Source organism: Wyeomyia smithii, chromosome 1 (genome assembly GCF_029784165.1).
Source record: "Wyeomyia smithii strain HCP4-BCI-WySm-NY-G18 chromosome 1, ASM2978416v1, whole genome shotgun sequence".
NCBI classification, from domain to species: Eukaryota; Metazoa; Arthropoda; class Insecta; order Diptera; family Culicidae; genus Wyeomyia; species Wyeomyia smithii.
The window spans coordinates 131,910,995-131,938,662 of record NC_073694.1 but is presented as its reverse complement, the minus strand read 5'-3'; the positions used below and the strand labels follow the sequence as shown (position 1 = coordinate 131,938,662).

Sequence of the window (27,668 nt, the reverse complement as noted above, 5' to 3'; positions counted from 1 at the left end):
TTGATAAAAAACACACAATCCAGTTTCACATTGATCGTATTCTTTGGTGTTTATTTCTCTGCCATGCGTACGAACCAGCAGTACACCCGTACAAGTTGGCATAAAATAGACCCCACTTCTATCCCCAGCTCCACGTGGTACCGACTGGGATACGAGCAACCAAGAGGAGATCGGTGAACCGGTAGGAACATGGTCGTATGCTAACAGGGAAGGAGGAGTTGTTCTCCTTGGAGAGCAGCTTGCCTGAGCGTTTGTTCACCAGGTTAGGAGCGGCTCAAACAGCGACTGATGCGGAGCGGACGGCTGAACTATGGAATGCGGTCTCTCGCCAGCTACACCCAAGACGGCAGCCCCGTCGCGAGACCAGGAATCGCAGCTCTTGTGAGGCAGCATGCTGAAATAATCATACTACGAACCATCCAGTGATTGATACGGATCGAAACAATCGGTATAGACTTAGGCAAATGAAAAAGGACAACGATTGGAAACTTGGCACTTGGAATGGACGCACAGGCATCTTGGCCAAGAGTGGAAAAAAAAGTGGAGATACCAGCTATACAAGAGATGTGTTGGCCTGAAACCGGAGAACGTGAATTCCGGGCGGTTGATCCGACCGCAGGCACCGCCATTTCAAGTACCACATCTACTACAGTCGCGGCGACAGAGCGGAACGGGGTCTCGGTTTCATGCTACTAGGAAACTAAATGAAGCATGTCATTAGAAGGAGGACTATTAATGACCGTTTATACGTATTGAGAATCAAGGGCCGATTCTTCAATTACAGCCCTATCAGTTCACAAACGATAAAACCAACGATGTAAAGGTGGAGTTCTATGAGCTCCTTGAGAAATCGCATGGATAGTGCGAGGAGAGGAGTTCTTTCGTCCCGTTATTGGTAAGGAAAACCTTTACTCTACCATTAACGACAACGGCTTGAGGTTAGTGAACTTCGCCGCGGCCAGGGGAACGGCCATCTGTAGTACCAATTTTGCACGTCCGGACAATCGGAAGCACACCTGGAGACACTCCAATGGAGAGGCAAGCTTCTAGATCGATGCCCGGCACTTTTCAGACGTCATAGATGTGCAGTTCTTTCGAGCACCAAACATCGACTCGGATTTTTACCTTATGGTAGACAAGAACGTATTTGAATCGAGATCGGCGAGGAAAATACGTTTGGACATCTAGAGGTTGTCAGCGAAAGGAGTTGCTGCAGAGTATACTCGGAAAGTTGATGGACGGATCGGTGAACCAGCTGGTGTGGACCTGAACGAGCAATGATAGTTGGTGCCAACTGAAGGACTTCCTCCAATGCAAGACAATCTAAACTATTCATTACACCTTGTAATAGAATCACCCGCAACCTGCTCAGTACAAATAAAGCTGATCTGAGTACATTAACTGGCCTACTGACTGGACACTGTCCGAGTAGGTATCACCTCAAAAAATAGGTAAACTGACAGATGACATATGTCGTTTCTGTAATTTTGAAGTTGAAACTGTGTATTTTTGGAAAAGGTGACCTAACGGCTAACGATGCATGGAATGCTGAAATAACAAAGGTAATGACCTTCATTAACGAGAGCACACCTTCATGGGGGGAAATGCAAAGTCCTAGGTAGGCTGACCAGATTTTCTCGGGATAAAACCGGGACAAATTGGTTCAAAAAACGGGACACATGATAAAATTTATTTTTTAAAATTTTTACCAACCAAAGCATACAAACAATTATTTATTGCTTTCATGAACTTGGCCGATCCTGAAGAGTGGAGTGTGATTTTTTGCAATTAGTTCCTTAAATTTGTCACATGATGATCGAAATTTTGATTAATCGTGGTCTGAACTTTCAATCGCGATTTTCTCATCAATTCATGATAGGGGATGTCCTTCCAGTGGTGCGGTACTGTCAGGAAGGCACAAAACGTACTCAGTAATATCATAAAATTTTGGCTGCTTGGAAACTTATTTTCCATTTAGAAAAATTTCAATGCAAAGCTCTTTTTAGGATTTTTTCAAGAAGTATCCGAAAACGGTACAAAATGGCAAAAAGACAGGACGGTTAAAAACAGTCGAAAAAAACGGTACTGTCCCGTTCAAAACGGTACATCTGGTCAGCCTAGTCCTAGGGCGACCGTCACTGATACCCATAGTGATGGAACGGACTAATAACGCATATATATTAACGCGGAGTATACCACAATATATCCAATCCAATGGTAGCAGTGGTCATAAGCTCCTACAAGGAAAAAAAAGCGGGACGATCTACCACGGACCAGATGTTCACCCTGAAACAGATCCTCGATGAGTTCCGAGAACACAACTTGCAGACACACCATCCTTTTATAGACTTTTAAGCGGCGTACGATACAGTGAAAAGCAAGAAGCTGTGATAAATTATGCTTGAATACGGTTTCCCAACAAAACCAATTCAACTGTTACGTGCGACGCTTGACTGTTTCACATCAAGCGTCAGGACAGCGGGCGAATTTTTGAACGCGTTTGTGATGTAGATGGTTTGAAGTAAGGTGACGGGCTCTCGAACTTGCTGTTCAATATAGCTTTAGAAAGTACAATACGAAGGGCAGGTGCGCAAAGGAGCGGCACCATCATAACGAAGACTCACATGCTTCTGAGCTTCCATAGAGCTATTGAGTAGGCCTTACGACTCTCAGAAGCGAAGCTGCGAGAATTGGACTCACCATAAACACTGTCAAAACGAATAACATGGTGGCTGGCTGGTGTTGGTGCTGCGGTGAAGATGCATAGGACATGCATACTTTCGAAGTTGTCGACGAATAAGTTTATCTTGGTACTCTCGTGACATGTGACAACGAGGTGAGCCACGGCTTATTTCGGATTGCATAGTCAGTTAAGGTCCCGCAGCCTACAGATCCGTAAGAAATTTGCGCTCTATAGGACTCTGCCCCCTGGTGGCGCTCTACGGACATTAATCGTGGACGTGGAAGGAAGCCGATCGACAAGCGCTTGGGGTTTTCGTGCATAGAATCCTGCGATAAATTCTCGATGGCAAACTAGGTAATGGGGTGTAGCGCAGGCACATGAATCGCAAGCTGTACGAAATCTACAAACACGCTGATATTGTCAAGTTGATGAAACACGGCAGGTTATAGTGAGCTGGCCACGTAGCACGGATGTTGGATGAGCGACCGGCAAAGATAATATTTAGCAGGGAACCGCCGACGACTTCGAGGCAGACCTCGTACGCACCGGGTGTGTGCTGTCGACGAGGAAGCCAGAGCAGCGGATGTATGAAGAGACTGGAGAGAAGCCGAGTTTTGTGGCGGCGAACTCCGGATTCGGCATAGAATCTCAATGATCTATCGCCATGAAAGTAAAGTAAGTAGGGTAGGGAACATATTTTAAGCAGCTTTAGAAGCTGCCTGTGTATTGAGACGAAATACTTGAAATCTGTAAGGTGAAAAACAAACATAAGTATATCAAAATTTTCTCTATCTTTTTCTCTATCAGCACTTGTTTTCAGATTCTACAACCGATTTAGCAAACTTTAACAATAATCAATTAAAGTTCCCTATCGAGGGACACTATTCCAATCACCCCGAACCTTTTAACCAGTTTGCATCTGTTTTGCAGGGGATTTTCGTCAGCACCCAAATAGCGCCTAAATAGCTGCATTTTTTTCGTTTGATGTTTTTTCAAAGATTTTTCTGTATTGAACGGAATTTTATGTATTCGTAAGACAGCTAGTTAATCATAGTTTTCGTTCTCATCATTGAAATTGTCGATATTGATTGAAATTCAAGAAATTGAGGCCAGTTTCTTTCGACTGATTAAAATAGGCGCCCCTGCTTAAGCCGTTTCCTACCCTAAGTATGAAAGATACATCCTTATGGACGACGAAACGTACGTGACGATGGATTGGGCTGCCAGCAAGTTCTAATTCGGTTTTGATGAAGAATTCGCAGGATTGTTTATAATCTGGCAAGATATTGGCACTTGCGAAAGAAAAATCAAGGTTTTCAGCAAAACTATGGATTCCAAAATGAGCAGCAGGAATGCCTGAGTAACATACTTTTCCACACATTATAGAGGTAGCTCACAATAGACCTGTACAGTTTTGGCCTGATTTGGAAAACTGTCACTACAGTAAAAAAGGACTTCGGCAGTTTATTTCTTCGACAAGGACATCAATCCACCCAACTGCCCTTAACTTCCGTCTAATTGAGAAATATTGCGCAACTGCGAAACAGAATTTAAAGAAAAATGGAAAGGTGATTCGGAATGCAGCAGAGATGAGCATTATATCTATTTATATCTGCAACTGTTTTATGAGTAACAACTGAAATTTTGGATTTTTTTGAGGTGCTCACATATTCAACAACAAACACGCTAAGAGAGAGATAAGAATATTTATATGAAAGCTGTCTTTTTATCCTTTTCATGCCAATATTTTTTATTCCGGTCATTGGAAGGCATAGCCTCCACTCGTCAACCAATGAAAACGGTCTGAGGCTGATAAACTTTGCCGCGGCCAGAGGAATGGCCATATGTAGCTCCTATTTTCCACGTTTGAATATTCGGAAACACACCTGGAGGCATCCAAATGGAGAAGCCTGCTCCCAGATCGATCACGTACTGATTGACGGTCGGCACTTTTCGGATGTTACTGATGTTAGGTCTTTTCGGGGACCAAACATTGACTCTGACCATTATCTCGTCGTTTGTAAGATCCGCGCACGCTTGTCGAACGTGCTGAAATCTCGCACAGAGAGGACGACGCGTTTCAACATTCAGCGGTTGAAAGCTGATGGCGTGGCAGCAGAATACGCCAGAGAGCTGGATCAACGGATCGCAGAACAGCAGGAGGAAGGAGTGGAAGACATAAATGGGCTGTAGAGCAGTATTCACAGCGCCATCGAAACGACTGCGAGAGAGGTGGTAGGTACAACGCGTTGAAGACAGCCTAACGGCTGGTTCGATGCCGAGTGCCAGAGAGCGACAGATGAGAAGAACCGTGCCAGGAGCCGCATGCTCACTGCGGCTACGCGTCAGAACAGAGAGAGGTACAGGGTGGCAAGAGCTGCCGAAAATAGAACCCACCGTCGGAAGAAGCGCGAGTACGAGGAGCAGGTGCTCACCAGCGCAGAGGACAGCTATGCTGAAAACGATGTGCGGAGATTCTATAGAACTGTCAACAGAGTCAGAAGCAGGAGTTTCCATGTGCCGGTCATGTGTAATGACAAGGACGTCAACCTGCTTACTGATAAACCGACGGTTGCAGCCAGGTTGAAGGAGCATTTTCAGGCGCTATTGAACGGTGTGGAGCCGGATGAGCAGAGCAGGAACAGGATTATGAGTGACGAACAAGCTGTGGAGCCACCAACACAGGAGGAGGTGAAAAAGGCGATTAGTGAGCTGAAAAACGGCAAGGCCGCTGGGAAGGACGGTATCCCGGCCGAACTTCTAAAAGCGGGAAGCGAGCGGCTGTACTATGCGATCCACCAGATAATACTGAAGATCTGGGTGGATGAACAAATGCCGAACGACTGGTTGGAAGGCTTCATATGCCCTATCTATAAGAAGAGCCATCGATTGGATTGTGGCAAATATCGAGGGATAACGTTGCTCAACTCCGCATATGAAGTGCTCTCCCGTATCATGTTCTTCAGATTGAGACCGTTAACGGAATCCTTTGCTGGCGAATACCAGGCTGGTTTTCGACAGGGGCGTTCCACGACGGATCAAATCTTCACCCTGCGACAGATCCTCGATAAGTTCCGGGAGTACAACTTACCGACTCACCATCTGTTTGTGAACTTCAGGGCGGCATACGACTCAGTGAAAAGTGATCATGCTGGAACACGGTTTCCCTACGAAACTAATAAAGCTGAGTCGTATGACACTGGAGGGATCAAAATCGTGCGTGCGGATAGCTGACAAGTCATCAGCCGCGTTCGTAACGTTGGATGGACTGAAGCAGGAGGATGAGCTCTCCAACCTACTGTTTAACATCGCTCTTGAGGGTGCAGTACGAAGAGCAAACGTCGAAAGAAACGGTACGATCATCACGAAATCTCACATGCTTCTTGGTTTTGCGGACGACATCGATATCATCGGTAACAACCGTAAGGCCGTGGAGGAGGCCTTCGTACCTTTTAAGGGGGAAACAGCGAGTTCGGGGCTTGTCGTAACTCTGCCAAAACGAAGTACATGGTAGCTGGCAGAGACCGTGGGAGTCCCCGTGGTGTTGGTGCTGAGGTGGAGATAGATGGGGAACGATTTGAAGTGGTTGACGAGTTCGTTTATCTTGGTACGCTTGTGACATGTGACAACGATATGAGCCGTGAAGTGAAACGACGAGTTGCAGCTGCGAACAGGGCTTTCTACGGACTGCGTAACCAGCTAAGGTCCCGTAGTTTGCAAACTCGCACAAAACTAGCGCTGTATAGGACGCTGATACTCCCGGTGGCCCTTTACGGACATGAAGCATGGACGCTGAAGGAAGCTGATCGACGAGTGCTCGGAGTTCTTGAGCGTAAAGTTCTGCGATCGATACTTGGCGGTAAACTGGAAGATGGAGTGTGGCGCAGACGCATGAATCAAGAGTTGTACCAGGTATACAAACATGCTGATATAGTGAAGGTAATACAGCGGGGCAGGCTTCAGTGGGCTGGACATGTAGCCAGAATGCCTGACGAGAGAGCCGCCAAAACTATCTTCAGTAGAGAACCAGGAAGAGGCCGCCGACTCTGTGGTAGGCCTCGCACGCGGTGGAAGAAGATGCACGATCTGCTGGTGTACGGGGAGACTGGAGAACGGCTGCCCAAGACAGAAGAAGTTGGACATCTCTAATTCACATCCTAGACCGGTTAACGGTCCGTTAGCCAACAAAGTAAAGTAAAGTAAAGTAAGTCCTCCGTGATCGATCTGAGCTAGTGAAGTTGCACAGAGAACCACAAATTTTACCATCTTCAAAGTACAAAAATTCAGTAGCTTCTGCTTTGTATAGATCGATAACGGCACCGGCCACGTCCTTACGATCGTTAGGGTAAGGAAGGATATTGTACACACCAAATTTTCATTACTGGAAATCAGCAAAATTTTGCTGATTTGTGGTGTGCTGTGTTTCCAGCAATCTGTTCAGCAAAATGAAATTTGCTGATTATTCAGTAATGGCTCAATTGCATAAAAGTGACAGATCGTTTGCTGCATGTTCAGTAAAACAAAATACAACTTGCTAGTTGTTAGCTATGACAATTTGCTGTACATTAAGCAAAGCATAAATCAATTTGCTGGTTAACCAGTTAGTTCAAGGGAACCATGATTCTCTCAGGCACCAGCTTCCATCCGCCCATCGGATCATAGCCAAATTACTGTTGAACTAGAGGTGTATGATTATCATTTCAGGTGAAATATTAAAAACAAAAAACAAAATAACTTCTAGCGCTTTTTTCTCAACTCGATAATTTTCCAGATGGGACTGATATACGATTATAGACCGTGCAGCTCTATCTTAATTGCAATTTTGGCCAAAAGTTCATGTGGCCAGATAAAACATCATCACTTTACGTCAAAAAACATAAACGTTCCTGAACAACTCCATTTGTACCCCAAATACTAAACCCAACAAATCTACCTCAGTGTCGCCCAATCGAAGATTTCAGCGGGATTTTGAGTTCCTTGATCTACAAAAATAGGTGGAAAGCAAGTAGCTGCAAACAGTTGATTCGTAGGATCAAGGGATGCATCCGAAAAGTTGACGTGAATACCGTAAAACGATCTTTTTCCGAAATCCTGACAAAGTTTCGTCTAACAGCTGATTCTGAGCCTTTCTCAAATAAATATTGATTTTGTTCTGTTAATAATGAATGTTTCTTTGAGTGCAATGAATCAGTTTTTGTTCTAGTAAGTACATTAATTTTTTTTGTCAGCTGAAGAAAGAAAAGTCCTATTTTTATATTGTCATCCGTTATACTAATTAATTAGTAAATGAATGGACTGATTGGCTACGCTAAATCATGAAAGCTGATTTCTAAATTAGGATAAATTGTTTTTTTTTTCGATCGCACTCATTTGAAAAGTGCACAAATCTTCATATCCCCTATAAAGTTACTGTCTGATAGAATGGTAGGATCACTCACCTGAAAATCAAAATTTCCATATTCGTCGCCGGTGGTAATGTCCGTCGGTGCTTCTTCTAATGCAGAGCATTCATCCCATTTGGAGTTGAACCGCGGTGGGCTCGTATTTCTGCCGATATTTTCATCTGTATTATCCCCTATCCCATTCAGGTCACTCGAGACCGGAGGCCTCAGTGCACCATTCCGCCTGTCGTTGCCAATTGAATTTAGATTGTTCCGCAGCCAACTGTGCCAAGATTGATTTGCATTGTGATTGCTGCGACCGTCACGGTGCGGGTCATGAATGTTGCTTAATCTGGAATTGTGCAGCAGAGGAAAAAACGGAACTGTGCATCAGTACCTTCTCTAATCGCAAAATTTGCTCTGGCATATAGCAATTTATTAAGCTTTTCATAATTGGATTAGGTGTGAATTTGATAAAAATGAAGCATGGTTTTATTCATTATTTATCACCAAATCCACAATGCTATTTGAACAGGTTTACAACATACGTAAACCGGAGATATTATTCAATATAGTAACATAATAAGTTAAAATTGTTGATTCCTATGTCTGTCTTCTATATAAATTGACTTCTTTCAAATTGTTCAAGGTTGCTTATACTCAACATAAATTTGTCATTTAGTAATTGGATTTATAACAAACCAGCAAAAGTAGTGTTCTCTCAGTTCAACGGCAACAAAACCTGTGAAGTTTAAATAAAGCCTCGATTCGAAATTTGTGTCGAATGTGACTGAAAACCAGTAAACCGAAAAGTAACTTAAATGATTTGCATATTATTGGCTCTTCCACCCCAAAGAGCTTTATTTCTGCGTTCACGAACGTACGTTGAGTGCCGTTTCGGACTGCGCTGAAGCTTTTCCCCACCATTATGTCCTCCGAAAATTTCAAATGCAAATAGTCTGCTTCGAGTTACGTATATATGTGAGTATAGAGAATACATCATTTCGCCATATCAGGCCCTCACGGGCTAAGGGGCTAGAACTCTAGATCGAACTTTGTTGCTGCTGTTACCCGTTTTACGCTCGCCATATTCGATCCGTTGGCATGGATGCGTTTGGCTTCTCGTATATTTTTATTCTTTCTATTCCATTATATATGCACATTTATTGTCGAAAGCAAATGATGCGAAAACATATGAATGAATTCTGGTTAGGGATATCATAATAATGTTTTTCTAAAGGCAATGTTTCGTGAATTATTGCCTTTTCGCTTCAATTGTCATATCAGTGCTGTAATACGATGATGATCAGGGTATCCGTATTTTTTTTTATTTAATCATTATATTCATCTATTTTTTTATAATTACAACCTCTGAACATTGTTTCGATATCAAAATCAATGTACTCAATTTTGCTTCAACTTCTTCATTAACTTAATTTTTATCTCATCATGTTTAATCATAAATGAGACATCGATGTAATTGTTGAAATGAAAAATATATGTTAAAGCTTTCGAAAGCTCCCTGTGCAACGCTAAGCGGAATTAAAGATAATCGCTAATCGGTGTTAAACACATTTGATATGAGCTCACTTCAATGTACTTACTACTCTAGTGGTATTTCAGAAGATAATAGTCTTGCTATCCTAGCAAAGAAAACCTTAGACAGTGCATCTGGCACATTTATAGGCTTGGCAATAGACATGGATAGATAGATAAACGGATATATTACCGCTCTGTCGGATGATGGAAAAGTTTTTCGTCGTTTGAATCTACAGTAATCTTGTTATCACTTCATTATTCTTCAACTGTGTACTTTTCAACATCCGGTAGGTACATGACAGTGGGAACAGAACTCAGTTCCTTGAATTAAATATTCAATCAAAATGACTAAGTAGAGCTAGAGTGAAATTCCAATAGCAGGTGCTTTTTAAAGCTTATCTCCGAAAAATCAAAAAATGCAATGAAATATGTGTTCTGAAGTGATTTTAAAATGTGGTAAATGCTGCACAGTGGACTCTACAAGCATTTAATTCATATTCACCACAATCACAGACTAACAGACATAGGATTTTCTAACAATAAACTTATCGTTCACCTCACATAACTAATATGAGTACCATTTCGTGCAGTTTTCAACAATATTTGTTACCTCGATAGCGTATGTGCCTGTGTCAAAATGGAAACTTGTCAAAAATAAATGAGATTGCACACTAGTACTACAAACGGTGTTGTCTCGCGATGACCGTTGTATGAGGCTAGATTTATAATGATCGTTTTCAATGGCTATAGTACAAGCACAGACTAACAGATTGTGGCGATGGAGCTGGGTTCCAGTGTTACGTCTGTTAGTCTGTGGTGCAAAGTTTTAGTGTTACTTCTATTAGTAGTCTGTGCTGCAATCCTAAGATGGAAGATTGTTGAAGCCACAAATGGCCGACTTCGAGCCACCATATGATCGATGTCGAATTTTCAAAGGCATACTACTCGGTAATAGTAAATGCGTCACTTGTGAAAACATATTCCCATGTTGGTTATGGTGATGAAAACATGAGATAGTGTTTTCACAGGTAAGAGGCCATCCACATTCCACGTGGACAGCTTTGGGAAAGGGAGGGGGGGGGGGTTGTGCAATGTCCACGGTCCATACACCATTTTTAGAATTTATATGGGCAGTTGTCCACGGATTAAAATTTAAAATCTTTAAAAATCTGTCCACGTGGAATTTAGATGGCCCCTAACGCATTAACTATTTCAGAGTTTTGTACCTTTGAAAATTCGTAGTCGGCCACGTGTTGGTTTCTACACACTACAACCTTAACGTGTTGAGAATCGAAGGCAAATTTTTCAATGAAAAATCACGAGTTGTGTGCAAACCCACGATCGCAAGGTTGCGTAGAACTACATAAGGTTGTTTGTTACTTTACTTGTATTGAATGGGGTCCTAAAGTTTTAAACGGGTTTCTGATTTTTATATATCAACTGGAAGAGTGCAATTTTCTGAGCAAAACGTGATTTTTAAAAAATGTTTATCGTTTTCCCTCGATTTTCAAATGAAGAATAAAAAACTGCTCGAAATGCCTTTAATGACAGTTCTCTCATATACCGTACATGGGCGAAACGTCATCGTTTTTATGATTCTGAATCAGTTTCCATTGCTAATACACTGGGTGTACCGCAAGGAAGTGTTTTAGGGCCCATTTTGTTTATAATTTGTATTAATGACATGAAGCGAGTTTTACGGTTTTGTGATGTAAATTTATTTGCCGACGACACTGTTCTGTTCATTGCGGCTAAAAATCCAAATGATGTTGAAACACTTTTAAACCAAGACTTACATTATCTGGCGAATTGGTTAAATTTTAAACAACTTAAGCTTAACATTAGCAAAACTAAATATTTGATTATTTCTTCGGCCAACTCCAGACCAGACGTAAATATTGCAATTAATGGTGAGACGATTGATCGCGTGAATGAGTTAAAATATCTTGGAGTAATCATTGATGACAAGTTAACTTTCAAGTCTCACATTGACAACGTCATCAGAAAAATGGCTAAAAAATACGGTATTCTGTGCCGTTTAAAAAATGAATTGACTGTTAGTAGTAAAATTTTGTTGTATAAGTCAATCATTTCACCACATATAGACTTTTGCTCATCCATCTTATTCCTTGCAAATAATACACAAATATTGAGATTACAGCGGTTACAAAATAAAGTAATGCGATTAATATTAGGATGTAATAGATACACTTCCTCGAGTTTCATGCTGGACGCGTTGCAATGGCTTTCTGTGAAGCAACGAGTATATTTTTTGACAATGGTGTTCCTTTATAAAATTTTTAATAATATGCTGCCTCGATATTTGTGTGATCGAATTGATAGGGGAAGTGATTTTCATAGGTACAACACTAGAAACGCGGTAGTAGATCATTTAGTAGATCACAGAACTCTCTGTTGTATAAAGGAATTAACTTTTTCAATTCGATGCCCAGAAAAGTGAAACGTGCAGAAACAATTGCGGAGTTTAAAAGGCTTTGTATTTCACACATAAAATCTGTTTTGTGGACAGATTTCAACGATTTTTTTGTTAATTAATAAAGAAGATTGTAATATTTAAGTATATTTTTTTTTTCAAATTTATTTGGTACACTAAGTTATTATGTTCATTGATGATGATGGATTTTTGTTTGAATATAGCTAATAATATTTAATAGTAGAGTTAAAAAAAAAATGAGTTGACTACACATGTTTGAGCCACGCGCGCGTGGACTGACATAGACAATCTGGATACTGAGTACATCAGGGTTAAACCCCTGAAATTGAAACAAAAGGCATATCGGGTTGATAAGTTGCTTTTTTGGTTTGTAATATTATATATATTTTCATTAAGATTTTTAATATTTATCTGTTTTCACGATTTAGAACAAAGGGTTGGGAGAAAAAACTGAAAAGGCTTGGGTTTGCCTGTGGACTGTATAGCTCGTTATCGAGAACTATAGTATCATAGGATCTCTCTCGTAGTTTTGGATCGTTATCCAGAACCAATTCTGATTAGTTAAAGCTCCTAAATGTTAGGTTCGATTCCTAACCAAATCCAGATAATTTTCGGGTTGGAAACGTTTTGGATGAGCCTTGGATCAATGATGTTATTGGAAAATCGTTTTTTTTTTAAATTTTCAAATTATTGGTATTCTTTTGAAGGGTTACTATGTCTGTATTAATTACCAGTCCGTTATTTGTTTGCCTACTGGTTACATTGTATGTCTTTATATAATATCTTTCTTAGATAAATCGACCAGCTCAAACCGATGTAGGGGTATGAGGTGGGACCATCATCATCATCATCATTATCATCATCATCTAAGACCTTTCGAGCTTATGACTTGCTTTTCGCTGCCACTACTTCTGCTGCTGCTTAGTAAGGACTGGCGTAGTCACTATCCAGAACTAATATGACTGGTTTAGGCAGAAACAGAAACATAATACATATAGGATAGTTTGGCTTAGCTTGATTGACTGCACTTATAAATGGTTGCACTCCGTGATTGTTCCGAATCAGTAATATTGCACAATGAATCAACTGAATGGGGCTGGGAACAGAGCCTGACGCAGTCATTTTCAATTGACAATTATCAGGTTAAAGTGACACTTTGACCGGTCGCTTTCAATTGAAAAGCTTTTGTATGATTCTCAAGCACTTCGTGAGTCACATGAAAACTACTCGAAAGCTTTGCTTTGATTTGGCAACTGAAGGGCTTAAAAAGGATACAAATGCTTTTCATTTGAAAGCGGAGATTATCACTGTTACTCTCATATGACGATTCTTAATTGAGAATGACAATGAGCGCTGTCGGAGACAGGGTGCTTCCATACAGTACTTCACGCATGACGCATGTATAGAGATAAGCGACCTTTCACCTACGCACGCTAGGAAACGTGTAAAACCGGGTAAAGTTACATTTGTTTCCTCCAAACAGTAAATCATCGCATCTCGTTGCTTCGACTTTTATCACTTTTTAACATTTTTGGTCGATTATGTTTAACAGCTTCTTCCGATTTCTGATCACGAATGAAAAAATTCATTCAGAAACAAGTTTAAAGCATATAATGAGTGTTCAACTGGATACTCGTCCGGCTACAAAAAACAGCATTGCAAGCAAAACAGCTATTTGTAAATATTTTCCTCAACTAGTAGCACTAACACATTCGTACGTAAAAAGGTCTATAGAGAAGAGGAAGAAATGAATATCGTGACGACAAGAAACGGAGGATACCAACACCAGTTTCACAATCCGAAGTAGTTACGCAGCGGCAGTGATCAACAGCGAAACAAATTTTCGAAATATTGATCGGATCTTGCGTGACGTATTTATTGGATGTCATTGCCGTTTTAACTGCGGCTTGTGGTGTTACAAAACTATTGTGTATTTAGGTAAAAATAACCATTGCTGATAAACTGGCAGTCAGGTTCACTTCCGATGTTTATTTTTGGTGTTCTCGCAACATTGCAACCATCTCAGCTGCCACTGTGCTGTCAGTCGTGGTTACAAACAGGGAAACCAGATGTGCAGATTTGTCTGCAAAACGCAGATTTTTAGAGTCCGTGTGCAGATTTTTATTGATTCGCAGATATTTGCAGATTTTCAATAGTTTCTGCAGTTTTTTGCAGTCTCCTTATATTTACGCAGACTTTCTCAACATGTGTGCAGATTTTTGCCTGCGTGAGCGAAATCACGTTTCTCAGATTTCAAGCAGATTTTTTCCGGTTTTTCGAGCAGTTGCAGACATTTTTCAAAAAACATCCGGCATCTCTGGTTACAAAAACGAATACGTTGAAAACATTCCCGCAGTCCATGTTGTGTGAACACGCAGTTGACTTCTGAACTCAAATTCAGTGCTGGCGCTTCAATATAATCAATCGACGCGATGCGGTACTAGTTTCAATAGTCATCGGTTTCATTGAAATGATCCGATGAACGACAGACGGGAAAGAGAGAAGAAGTGATTCGATGACAGTAACCGAGAGGAATCAAGTGAAAATGAAACTGTTCGAACCGAAATGACAGCGCGAAATATTCAGTTTCATTATATTGTTTTGAAAATGTAGAGCCTTGGCTGGGAGTGACCGATCATTCTCAATGTACAAGTTTTAGTGACTCAGCACTTTGGATGGTCAATTACGACGCCGACTTCGTCCTTGCAATCAGATGGGAAGAGGACACTAACATCCCTAGTGTGACCCATGCTATTTAGAGACCGTGTTAACCTCTACAGGAAGGAGGTTTTTACGAAAGGGCTCATTGGATCAGGATTCACTTTGATAAGCGATGCGATCATACATATAATTCATACCCGACTCTATTGAGCTACTTTCGGTTTATTCTCCGGTCAGTCGGCTGATTAGAGATGCACACTTAGCTTGTTCAGATTTGGTTCTGCTTTGAGCTGACAAACGCCAATAATAGGGGGCACATCCGAGCGTGTGATTTATTTCAGGCTCTTAAATAAGCCAAATAATACCTTCCAAGTTCTCGGTTTACTAGGTATAGAATTTTGTCGACTGTGTTAGGGAAAGCAATTATTAAACGACCAATTAGGTCAATTGGAATCCGTGTTTTATCAAGGATTGACCAGTTTCAATAGTATACAGGTGTTTCATAATTAAAGCTTGACAATTTTTAAGGTTTGATTATGCGTTTTAGTGTCGTTCGGAATCAGATAACAAAAGCTCTACGGTATTGCAAATCACTGAAGGAAAAGAACATTCAGTACGTTTCATAGTGCGTTGACCAATAAACAACAAATTGATGACTTTCTTCAGTATTCTGACGGACGATCGTGAGGTGACCGAAAGGTGGAAGCAGCACTTCGACGAACATCTGAATGACGCCCAGGCAGTAGACCATGGCGGCGGAGAAAGCGATCCCGCCGGTGCGACAAATGTAGAAGACGTGCCAGCCCCAACGATAGGCGAAGCTAAGGATGCCATCAAGCAGCTGAAAAACAATAAATCGGCTGGGAAGGATGGCCTCGGAGCGGAGCTTATTAAGATGGGCTCGGAGAAGCTGGTCACCTGTTTGCACCGGCTGATTGCAAGAATTTGGGATACAAAACAGCTACCGAAGGAGTGGAAGGATGGGGTTATCTACCCTATATATAAAAAAGGGCGACAAATTAGACTGTGGGAACCAACGTGCGATCACCGACCTGAATTCCACCTACAAAGTGCTGTCCCAAATCATTTTCTGCCGCTTCTCACCCCTAGCCAACAAATTTGTGGGAAGTTATCAGGCCGGCTTCGTGGAAGAATGGTCTACGACGGACCAAATCTTTACCATACGGCAGATCCTCCAAAAATGCCGTGAATACAGAATCCCCACGCACCCCCTATTCATCGAATTTAAAGCCGCGTATGACACTATCAACCGAAAAGAGCTATGGAAGGTCATGGACGAAAACGGCTGATTAGACTGATAAAGGCTACGATGAATGGGACGCAGTGCTGTGTGCGGATTTCGGGTAAATTGTCGGGTCCATTTGAATCCCGCAGGGGGCTTCGACAGGGTGATGGTCTTTCCTGCCTGTTATTCAACATTGCGCTACAGGGTGTAATGAATCGAGCGGACATCAACACGCGGGGTACGATTTTCAACAAATCCAGTCAATTCGTTTGCTTTGCTGATGAGATGGACGTTGTCGGGAGAACAACTGTGGCGGTGGCAGAACAGTACACCAGACTAAAACGCGAAGCAGCGAGGATTGGGTTGCAGATAAATACGTCTAAAACGAAGTATATGCTAGCCGGCGGAACCGAAGCCGACCGACAACGCCTAGGCAGTAACATTACGATCGCCGGAGATTAGTTCAAGGTAGTCGACTGAGCCCCCGTACGAAGTGTAACCTGTACAAAACGCTCATAAGACCGGTTGTTCTCAATGGGCATGAAACGAGGACAATGCTCGAGGAGGACCTGCGAGTGCTCGGAGTTTTCGAACGACGAGTACTAAGGACGATCTTTGGCGGCGTGCTGGAGAACGGAATATGGAGGCGAAGAATGAACCATGAGCTCGCGCAACTCTACGGTGATCCCAGTATCGAGATTCGGTAGGAAGAAGGCCCAGGGATTGGAGAGCGGCAGTTAATAACCGAGTGAATTGGAGAAACTTTATAAATCAGGCCATGTCATTATGACGGAATGCCAAATAAAAAAATAATAGATGACTTTATTCTTTATTTTGAACTAATTTTTTATGTCAGTGTAGCCATCCACACTGGACCGGGAATTACACACATTTTACACACTGGACCGGGAATGAAATCTAGTAGAACGAAATTATTAGCACTCTCAGGGTTCAACCAATCGATTTTCGATCTTCTACAAAGTTACTTGGTCCAGTTAGGGCCTCGATTTGGACGCTCGAATCAGTTCAGAATTTAGCCGCGAAGGTGGCGTTGCGATGCCAACTTCTTTCCCTTACACGCTAGAGCTTTGCGGTTTTGGACAAAGTTGTAGATCTTTGAATTCTATGAAACTTTACACAACATACAAAATTTGTAATTATTAAAGTTTCAGAGATCTACGAGTTTTTAGAAAATTTTTCTGAATTTCACGTTTTGCTGTGATAATTTTATGAGTTTGCTCAAATCAATTTTTTACAAATACAGAAGTTTTTCAAGTACTTCAGTGATAATATGACACAAAATTTGAGAAAAAATATACACAATTACACAAATCTTTATTTTCTGAAATTTTAAAAGATGTGGTTTTGTGATATTTCAATTCGAGTAAAACCTTAGGATTCATGTAAAAATACATGTAAAAATACAAACCAATCAGAGGTCGAATTTTGTATTTCTACAAGGCTTGACTATTTGCAATAGTACAGTAGTTCAAATAATCAAATTAGATTTTCCAATCGATTGCTGCATGAGCGAAAGAAATCCATTGAAAACTAACCGACTTATTAACATTTGAAATTTGAAAATAACCGATCTTCCTGAAAGACGCAGTCCTACGTCAAAAACGATCTGGTAGATACCAGCAGAATCTCTCAACTAGACCATAGTACACGGAAAACGAAAAGTACCCATTTTCATATCGATTTCACCCAACGGCGTCGTTCCGTGCATGAAGCCAATTTTGAGTAGTTGTAGATTAATTCAATAGAAGGTATATAGTACTAAGAGTAATAATACGTCACAAATACCCAACGTTTAGTTCAATCTTTTAAACTATGCCTTGGGTAGAGTTCAGCTAATTTCATTCCTAATTTCATACCTTCTAATTTGGTGTAACTGGCTTCATTAATTTCCCCTTTAAGTGCCTCTGTTCCTAGCTCCATTCTCACAATGCAGTTTTAATCTTCTTCTTAATTGGCGGCTATTATTTAAAAACAGAAGCACAAAATCACGTTCTTCACTTAACATTACCAATTCAATACCAAAATACCAATATCAAAGAAAACTCTGCCACTTTCGTGAAATCAATTTCATCACGCGGGTTATGAATTTTCAACCAGTTTGATTTTTCATCCAATATTGGGTTCAAACTACTCAATGTCGACTTTTTGTCAAAACACCATCATTAAGTAAAAGTATGTTTAAAATAAACTAAGTTGAAATGACTCAACGATAGCATTGCAAAACTACCCAACACGTAAGTTGTATAAGGTTTACATCATTTCAGGTAGTTTGTACCCTTCGGTTGGGTAGATTTTGTTTTCCGTGTAGAGAGATACAGTTAGCTCTCAATTAAGTAATCTCTCAGTAATCTCTCAATTTAGTTGGTTATAGAAATGGGATAATGACAGTATTGAGACTGTTATAATCAAGTTTTATTAAACTGCTGTTATATAATTAGGTTGAATGTTTTCAAATAAAAATTACAAAACTATCAATTTATTACGCCTTCTTCTGGTTTTGCCTTCTATCGTTCGGATCTTGTCATTCCGAATGAGCGAAAATCGGTATGGCATCTAACTTTGATTACAGCTTATTAAAAATTTTTCAAAGGCACAACATTCGGTAATAGTTAATGGGTCACCTGTGAAATCGCTGTTTTATGTTTACTGTGGTGAAGCAAACATAAAATAGCGTTTTCACAGGGAACCCATTAACTATTTCCGAGTCTTGTGCTCTCTGTCACAGTGCTTCAACATAGTTTCAACCGTAAAATGAACAAAAAATAATAACGTACGCTAAGTTAGCTCTTGACTTTATCAATTCTATCAAGAACAAACGCTGGGATAGAAAAGACAGACGGTTTCGTTTTCATTCACACGATTGCAGAATGAACCAGTGCACGTCTGTCACGACTAGATCTTATATTACAACTTTCCGTACAAGTTCTGAAGTTCTTGTTTATCCAAAGTATCGCATATTCGATATCCGGTTTGTCTGCACTGATAAAAGTTATTCAAATTGACTTCAGTTAAACTTTGCATTGCAAAGTCTGTGGCGTCGTTTCAACTTTATGCTGATATGATGGTACGATGGTTTGACATATAGACACAGCTGCTAGGTGGTCATCGTATTCTTATGGGTACCGTCACAATTTTGAACTTATTGGATATAAATCTATTGATTTTCCTGTTATGAACTTTCACGTAAGCAAACTTGCAAATTCAATTATGTATCCAATCAGGCGGCAAAACTGGTAAAGAAGTTTTTATTCTTCAAATACACTGAGGAGACGGGATTCAATACGCAGACAAAGTATACCAGCAACATGCATTTTTAAGCCGTGTTCAGCATCTTTTATGTTCGCATTTATTGTCTTCATTCTCCATTTGCCGGTTAAAGTACCTCACCGATTTATTTCTCTAGCTCCATTCAAAATTGTTAGAGAAATAGAAGTTATTTACCCGTATTTAGGACGAATTATATTTTCGCGTCAATAAACATTAGAGAGTAACTAACAGTTCTTTGGCTGCTGGCTGAATTGTGCTACAGCAGTGGACGAGACACAAAAGAGGAAAAAGAAGAAGCCATCAGTTGACAGTTGAGTTGTATTGCTGTGTGGAGTGATCTCACACCTGGCTCGCTGCTGGTGGCTGTTTGGTGCTGCTGTATTGGTGCTGCTGGCTGTAACGGCTGCAACTTCGAACGATCGGACAACCAACCAAGTAAAAAGGTACGTGCTTTTGTCGGCGCTAGTGCGCTAGACTTTGCGGGATGTATGTAGATCCCTCGCCTCCCGCGCCGCCATCCCCGAACCCCTCTGACCCTGACCCTTCTGTTACCCCCTCCCCTGTTCATTCTTCAGTCCCCCCTCGCCCCAGGCTTTACCCAGACGGAGCCCAGGGCAGCTATACTGTCTATTTTCGGCCAAAGGCGGGACCGAAATCGAAACAGTTGAACCTCTTGCAGATTTCTAAAGACCTGACGAAGGAGTACAAGGGCGTGACCGAAATTTCCAAGGTCCGGCCTAACAAGCTCCGTGTCGTGGTCAGTAACCTGAAAGAGGCCAACGATATAGCTTGCTCTGAGCTCTTCACACGCGAGTATCGCGTTTACATACCCGCACGAGACGTGGAGATCGACGGTGTCATAACCGATTCGAGTCTGTCCGTCGAGTGTATACTGAAAAGTGCCAAAGGGTGCTTTAAGAACAAAACCTGTCCCGATATAAAGGTGCTCGACTGCAAGCAATTGCGGTCAGCATCGATCATCGGTGGCAAAACAGTATACACTCCGTCAGACTCGTTTCGAGATACGTTCGCCGGGTCAGCGCTACCAAGCCACGTCTCGATCCACCGGGTTCGTCTCCCTGTGCGATTATATGTGCCTCGCGTCATGAACTGCCTGAATTGTAAGCAGTTAGGCCACACCGCCGCCTACTGCTGCAATAAGGCACGTTGTGGCAGGTGTGGGGAGAATCATGCGGATGATTCCTGCAGTAAAAATGCTGAAAAATGCATTGACTGTGGGGAGAGTCAGCATGAGCTCTCGACATGTGCGGTGTACATGCAGCGCAGGGATAAAATAAAGAGGTCTCTCAAAGAGCGTTCGAAGCGTTCTTACGCTGAGATGCTGAAGAAGACCGTTACCACTTCTCTCATTACATCAAACCCTTTTGATCTGTTGTCCTCTGATGAAACCGATTCTGACGCATTGAATCTGTCCAAAAACAATTTCTTTTGTACGCGCTTCGTAAGCTAAATTGGACATCATTTCCCTTACCATCATATGAAGCACGCTGCATGCTTATAGACATACAAGCACTTAAAGAACGCCGCGATCTTTCAATGCTTTATTTTATCAATGACATTATTCCTCAACGCGTGCAATCTACTCAATTATTATCACAACTAAATTTTTATGCACCCAGTCGTCAATTAAGAAATCGTAAAATATTTTCGGAAAATTCTCACAGAACAAACTTCTTAAAAAAATGGCCCAATAAATCGCATGATGCGTCACTATAACCTGCACTGCGAAAATATCGACATCACCATGGGCAGAAATCAAATAAAAAAACGACTAACTACTGGAAATAATGTATAGAATATAAGAAAACATTGTATAATTATAACTGTAGTCTACATTTGCTTGACGAAATAAATAAATAAATAAATAAATAGATTCACCAGCGGGAACATCTTACGCCAATCCTGGGGAGTCTAGAAAGAGGAAAAATATTTCCTCTCCTAAACTTCCCCGTAAAGGTCCTAAGATTTCTCAAAGTGAAATGAAAGTTACAAACAAACCAAACAGTGCTGCGGAAAACCCGAAGCAAACTCCTCCTGGGCTTGCAAATTTAAAGTCCCAGAAGGAGTTCCCAGCACTGCCAGGAACATCTAAAACGCCAGTTGTTCCTTTTGCACTCTCAGTTGATGAAACAAACTCTGGATTAGTGAAATTTTCTGACATTGTGGACTGGATTTTTGAAACTTTCAATGTACCCGATCCAATTAAATTTTTTTTTACAGCATTCCTCCCAACAGTTAGATCATTTTTGAAGCAGTTGACTGGCCAATGGCCCCTCCTTGCAGCGATTGTATCCTTCGATGCCTAATTCAACTGCGTATATGAAGGATTCTATCTCTGTCTTACAGTGGAATTGTAGAAGTATTTTACAAAAAATTGATTCGTTTAAAGTTTTGATAAATAAAAACAAATGCGATGCATTTTCCCTTTGTGAAACTTGGCTTACTTCAAATATTGATCTCAACTTCCATGATTTTAATATTATTCGCCTTGATCGAGACACCCCATATGGAGGAGTACTTTTAGGGATTAAAAAGTGCTATTCTTTCTATCGTATTAACCTCCCCTCGATTCCAGGCATCGAAGTTGTCGCATATCAAATGACAATACAAGGTAAAGAGCTTTGTATTGCCTCAATATATATTCCTCCCAGAGCACAGGTTGGGCAACGGCTGCTCTTTGATTTAATAGAACTTCTTCCCTCGCCACGTTCTATTTTGAGAGACTTCAACTCTCATGGCGTGGCTTGGGGTTCCCCTTACAATGATAACCGCCCCTCTTTAATCTATAACCTTTGCGATGACTTCGACATGACTATTTTAAACAACGGCGAAATGACACGTATCCCGAAACCTCCAGCGCGCCCAAGCGCTTTGGATCTATCCTTATGTTCGACGTCGCTACGGTTGGATTGCACATGGAAGGTAATCCTCGATCCTCACGGTAGCGACCATTTGCCTATTCTTATTTCAATTAATAACGGGTCAACTCGCATGCGACCAGTTGACATTCCGTATGACCTCACACGGAATGTTGATTGGAAGTTATACGAGGAAATGATTTCAAAAGCGGTCGATTCGATTCAACATCATCCACCACTTGAAGAATACAACCTCCTCGCGGGCTTGATTCTCGACGCCGCGTTGCAAGCCCAAACGAAGAAATATCCCGGCGTAACGATTAAAGAACGGCCTCCCACTTCGTGGTGGGACAAAGAGTGCTCCGATGTCTACACGCAAAGATCCGACGCGTTTTTGGCCTACCAGAAGGGAGTTATACCTGGCGACTATTTACGGTATTCGGAGCTTGATACCAAGCTTAACAGCTTGGCTAAAGCAAAGAAACGCGGATATTGGCGTCGGTTCGTGAACGAGACGTCGAGGGAGACATCGATGAGCACTCTTTGGAACACAGTCCGAAGAATGCGGAATCGCGTAACGGTCAACGAAAGCGAGGAGTCTTCAAGTAGGTGGATATTTGATTTTGCCAGGAAAGTATGTCCGGACTCTGTTCCTGAGCAAAATATTGTTCGCGATGCGTCTCCGGGCCACGACGCGATAGAATCACCTTTTACGATGGCAGAATTTTCAGTTGCCCTCCTGTCCTGTAACAATAACGCGCCTGGGTTAGATAGAATCAAATTCAACTTGTTGAAGAATCTACCCGGCAATGCCAAGAGGCGCTTGTTGAACTTGTTCAATAAGTTCCTGGAGCAAAACATTGTACCGCAGGATTGGAGGCAAATGAAGGTGATCGCCATCCAAAAACCAGGGAAACCAGCTTCTGATCACAACTCTTATAGGCCGATTGCAATGCTATCCTGTATCCGGAAATTGATGGAAAAAATGATACTCCGTCGTTTAGACCATTGGGTCGAATCAAATGGCCTACTATCGGATAATCAATTTGGCTTCCGCCGTGCCAAAGGGACGAATGATTGTCTTGCGTTGCTTTCAACAGATATTCAGCTGGCGTATGCTCGCAAAGAACAAATGGCATCTGCGTTCTTGGACATTAAGGGGGCTTTTGATTCCGTTTCTATTGACATTCTTTCGAGTAAACTTCACCGACAAGGATTTTCTCCAATTTTAAACAATTTTTTGCACAATTTGTTGTCCGAAAAGCACATGCATTTTACGCATGGCGATTTGGCAACTTTTCGCATTAGCTACATGGGTCTTCCCCAGGGCTCATGTTTAAGCCCCCTTCTTTACAACTTTTATGTAAATGGCATCGACGAATGTCTGGCAAATTCATGCACGATAAGACAACTTGCAGACGACAGTGTAATCTCTGTTACAGGAGCCAAAGCTGCCGATGTGCAAGGACCATTGCAAGATACCTTGGACAAGTTGTCTGCTTGGGCTTTACAGCTAGGTATCGAATTCTCTCCGGAGAAGACTGAGATAGTAGTTTTTTCTAGGAAGCATGAACCTGCTCAGCTTCAAACACAATTAATGGGTGAAACGATTGCTCAGGTTTTGGTACACAAATATCTTGGTGTCTGGTTCGACTCTAAAGGCACCTGGGGTTGTCACGTGAGGTATCTGATGAAAAAATGTCAACAAAGAGTGAATTTTCTTCGTACAATAACCGGACAATGGTGGGGAGCCCATCCAGGAGACCTTATAAGGCTTTACCAAACAACGATATTGTCTGTTATTGAATACGGGTGTTTCTGCTCCCGCTCCGCAGCAAACACACATCTGATCAAACTGGAGCGAATACAATATCGTTGTTTGCGTATCGCCTTATGTTGCATGCAGTCGACCCATACGATGAGTTTGGAGGTCTTAGCTTGAGTACTACCATTGAAAAACCGCTTCTGGAGCCTGTCTTCTCGTATTCTTATCAAATGTGAGGTCTTGAACCGTCCCGTGATTGAAAATTTTGAAAGGTTAATCGAACTTAATTCTCAAACCCGTTTTATGACATTGTATTTCCATCACATGTCCCAAAATATTAACCCTTCTTCGAATATTGCAAATCGTGTCGACTTGTCAAATACTTCTGATTTTACTGTGTTTTTCGATACATCCATGATAGAAGAAACTCGTGGAATCCCGGATTATTTACGCGTGCAGCAGATCCCCAAAATTTTTTCCAATAAATATCGAAACATCAACTGCAACAATATGTTCTACACTGACGGATCACTTCTTGATGAGTCCACTGGCTTCGGTATTTTCAATAACAATTTAACCGTCTCCCATAAACTCGATAATCCTGCTTCTGTTTACGTCGCAGAATTAGCTGCAATTCAGTTCACCCTAGGGATTATCGAAAAAAAGCCCAAGGACCATTATTTCATCTTTACGGACAGTCTCAGTTCCATTGAGGCTCTCCGATCGATGAAAGATGTTAAGCACTCTCCGTATTTCCTGGGGAAAATACGGGAACATCTGAGTGCTTTATCCGAAAAATCGTTCCAGATTATCTTAGCGTGGGTCCCTTCTCACTGCTCGATACCGGGCAATGAGAAAGCGGACTCTTTGGCTAAGGTGGGCGCAACAAACGGTGATATTTATGAAAGACCAATTGCCTTTAATGAATTTTTCGCACTTGTACGTCAGAATACGATCATCAGTTGGCAAAATTCTTGGACCAGAGGGGAACTGGGAAGGTGGTTACATTCCATAATCCCCAAGGTGTCGACGAACCCGTGGTTCAAGCGGTTGGATGTAGGTCGGGATTTCATTTGCGTGATGTCCCGGCTTATCCAATCACTATAGATTTGACGCGCATCTCCGTCGTGTTGGGCTCGGGGAAAGTGGTATCTGTGCCTGTGGTGAGGGTTATCACGACATAGAGCATGTGGTTTGGTCATGCCTTGTACACCGTGACGCCAGGTCTAAATTAATAGCTTCCCTGCAGGCCGAAAGTAGGCAGCCGGCTGTTCCTGTTCGTGATGTCTTGGCGAGCCGTGACCTATCCTACATGTCCCTTATATACGTTTTCCTGAAATCCATCCACGCCCCAGTTTAATCCTATTCCCTTCCGCCTACATCCAACCAAACGACAAGAACACGTTAAGACCCCGGATCCGGAAACAGCAACTAGACCCGCACGATACTCTCAGGTCCCGAGGGAGACAACCCAATATGCCAGTCCGTAATATCTTGGCCCAGCAGCGGAACATATTCAATATGCTGCTTACCTATGGCGATGTAAAACCATCAAACAACAAATCAGTGCTTTTAATGCAAAACATTCTAGCTTTAAGTTAGATTTAGTTTCAGCTCATAGTCGGCAGCGAGGATAAAAAATTTGCTTTTAGTTATTAAGATACTTCAGAATGTAAGCTACCAGATATAATTGGCGCCGTTAAACATGAAATTGTATTTGTGCCGTGTCAAATAAATTATAGATGAAGAAAAAAAATATTTTTTTTTCATGAACCTTAAGAGACATCGGTATATACTCAACCAAATCTATCAAATACTGCATTAGAGAAAAATAAATCAACAACCGATAACAGAAGAACAGAACTGAAATGATAACTCCATAGTATATTTGAACGCCCGTCTGTTGCCTGCGATTGTTGAAAATTAGCTACGGAAAAAATGCTGAGAATGTCGGGGAATTCTATTTGTTAATGATCAATAACGTATCCTTCCATCGCATGTGAAAGTATAGCCATTGGTGCCGATCCGTTAATCACTCAGTCGTAAGCTTCTCGGGAGTCGGTGATTGTCTCAACAATACCAGAGCTAGACTGACGGAAAATAAGCGAAAATTCTTGGGCATGGGCACCGACTTCATTAAACTATTGGGGTGTAAAAGAGCCTCAAAAAAATTTGATTTATCTGATTCTTGAAATATATTGCTTAGAATTTTTGCGTGCGATACGTCTTGACGTTAAATGATTGGAATGGAAGTTTTGTTAGTAACTATCATAGACTACGATTATGCAAAATGGCGTGGATCTTGAATTTGATTAGTAGTTAGTCGCGTTCGCAAACGTATCTAGAAGCTCATGCCGCTCAACATATGTATTATTTTAAGTTTTTTGTATCATCCGCATAAAATGATCGACGTTCGGGTGGTAGCAAATGAGAAGCATCGTTCATTAAGATGGAGAAGAGTAGCGGGCCCAAGTTACTACCTTGAGGAACATCTGACACGCTGGAAAGCGACAGATAGAATTATTGAAGACTGGAATATAAATATGTAATTGTACAATAAGCAGCATTTCAAGCACCTGCTCAAATATATATAATTAATTCGGAAAAAAATGTAAAATTTTTGAGGAACATAATGAAACCATCAAATTTAATATAAAAGTGGCTGTGCAATTCTACAAAAAAGGGCAATCAATTTAATCGACCATTTTTGATTCAGTTGAAACTTTGCATAGACATTTTGTGCTATTAAGTCATTTTTAACTTTTTTGAAACACGACTTATTTTTGAGAAGCTATTGAAAAATGCTATATTGGGATTGTGAAATCTTCGACAAAGTTGTAGAAAATAAATTTGTCGTTCCGAAAAGAAATATACACTCTGAAACACAAAAAAAAAATCAAAAGAAAAACCAAAATTTAATTAAATATTATCTAAAAAATCTTTTTTTTTATGAAAACAACAAAAGATTACTTTATTTTATTATAAGAGGGACTTGTTTTTGCCTTATACCTCTTGCTAAATACCGCCGCTTCAAAATACCCTGGAGAAGTTTCGTTGTGTGTTCTTCTGGCCAGTTTTGTTTATGAAAAGGACTTTTTTTCTTGAAAGGAAGTCACAACAAGGTGTAATAGAAGCTTGAAGGAAGGGTATGTGGTTGGGGAGCCTGAGAATAAACCCAGGTATAAGTTCTTTTTATCATCGAATGGTCTGATTCTACTAAGATTCGAACCCACGACCATTCGCTTGATAAAGCGGACTCTGTAACCTTGCGCCTACGCAGTTCCTTTTAATTATGTTTCAAAGAGCTACCAAGAGGTTAATATAGAAGCCTCAAATATTTAAAAGGTAAATACATAACCAAAGGCCCGAAAGACCTATACAAGAAATACGATACTTGTATTGTATATTTTTCGATCGCAAATGGTAGTTGAAGAAAACTTGAAAGGTTTTTTTTCACCCTTCTCAAATAATTGTTCCAAGTTCTTTTTTCTTATGCCATTAATGGCTGTAAACAAAATTTTCCATTTTTAGGGATTAATATAATTAATATATTTTGAATGACAGAATGGTTTTTTCAGAGAAATGATTCTGAAATTTCAAACTAGCTCTTAGCATTTGTAAAGCAAAACCAATTTTACTACGTTGAGTTGACGAGATTTCGTTTTGAAATTTAAACCACAAACATAAACGTTTTTCAACTAAAAGAAATGACCAAGTGATAAAAAGGGGAGATGAGGTGGTTTAGTCCATGTCCACGATTGTACATCCTGG

General features: G+C 41.1%; 1 protein-coding gene across 2 annotated transcripts in view; it reads right to left on the bottom strand.

Annotated features, from left to right (window-relative positions):
- The window catches only part of LOC129723637 (alpha-mannosidase 2), a 134,800-nt gene that overhangs the window by 5,415 nt on the left and 101,717 nt on the right, over positions 1–27,668 (bottom strand). For both annotated transcript variants that reach the window (XM_055677987.1, XM_055677981.1), the window contains one exon: positions 8,122–8,416. In XM_055677987.1, coding sequence (XP_055533962.1) covers positions 8,122–8,416 — 295 coding nt within the window. The remainder of the gene's footprint in view (positions 1–8,121; positions 8,417–27,668) is intronic.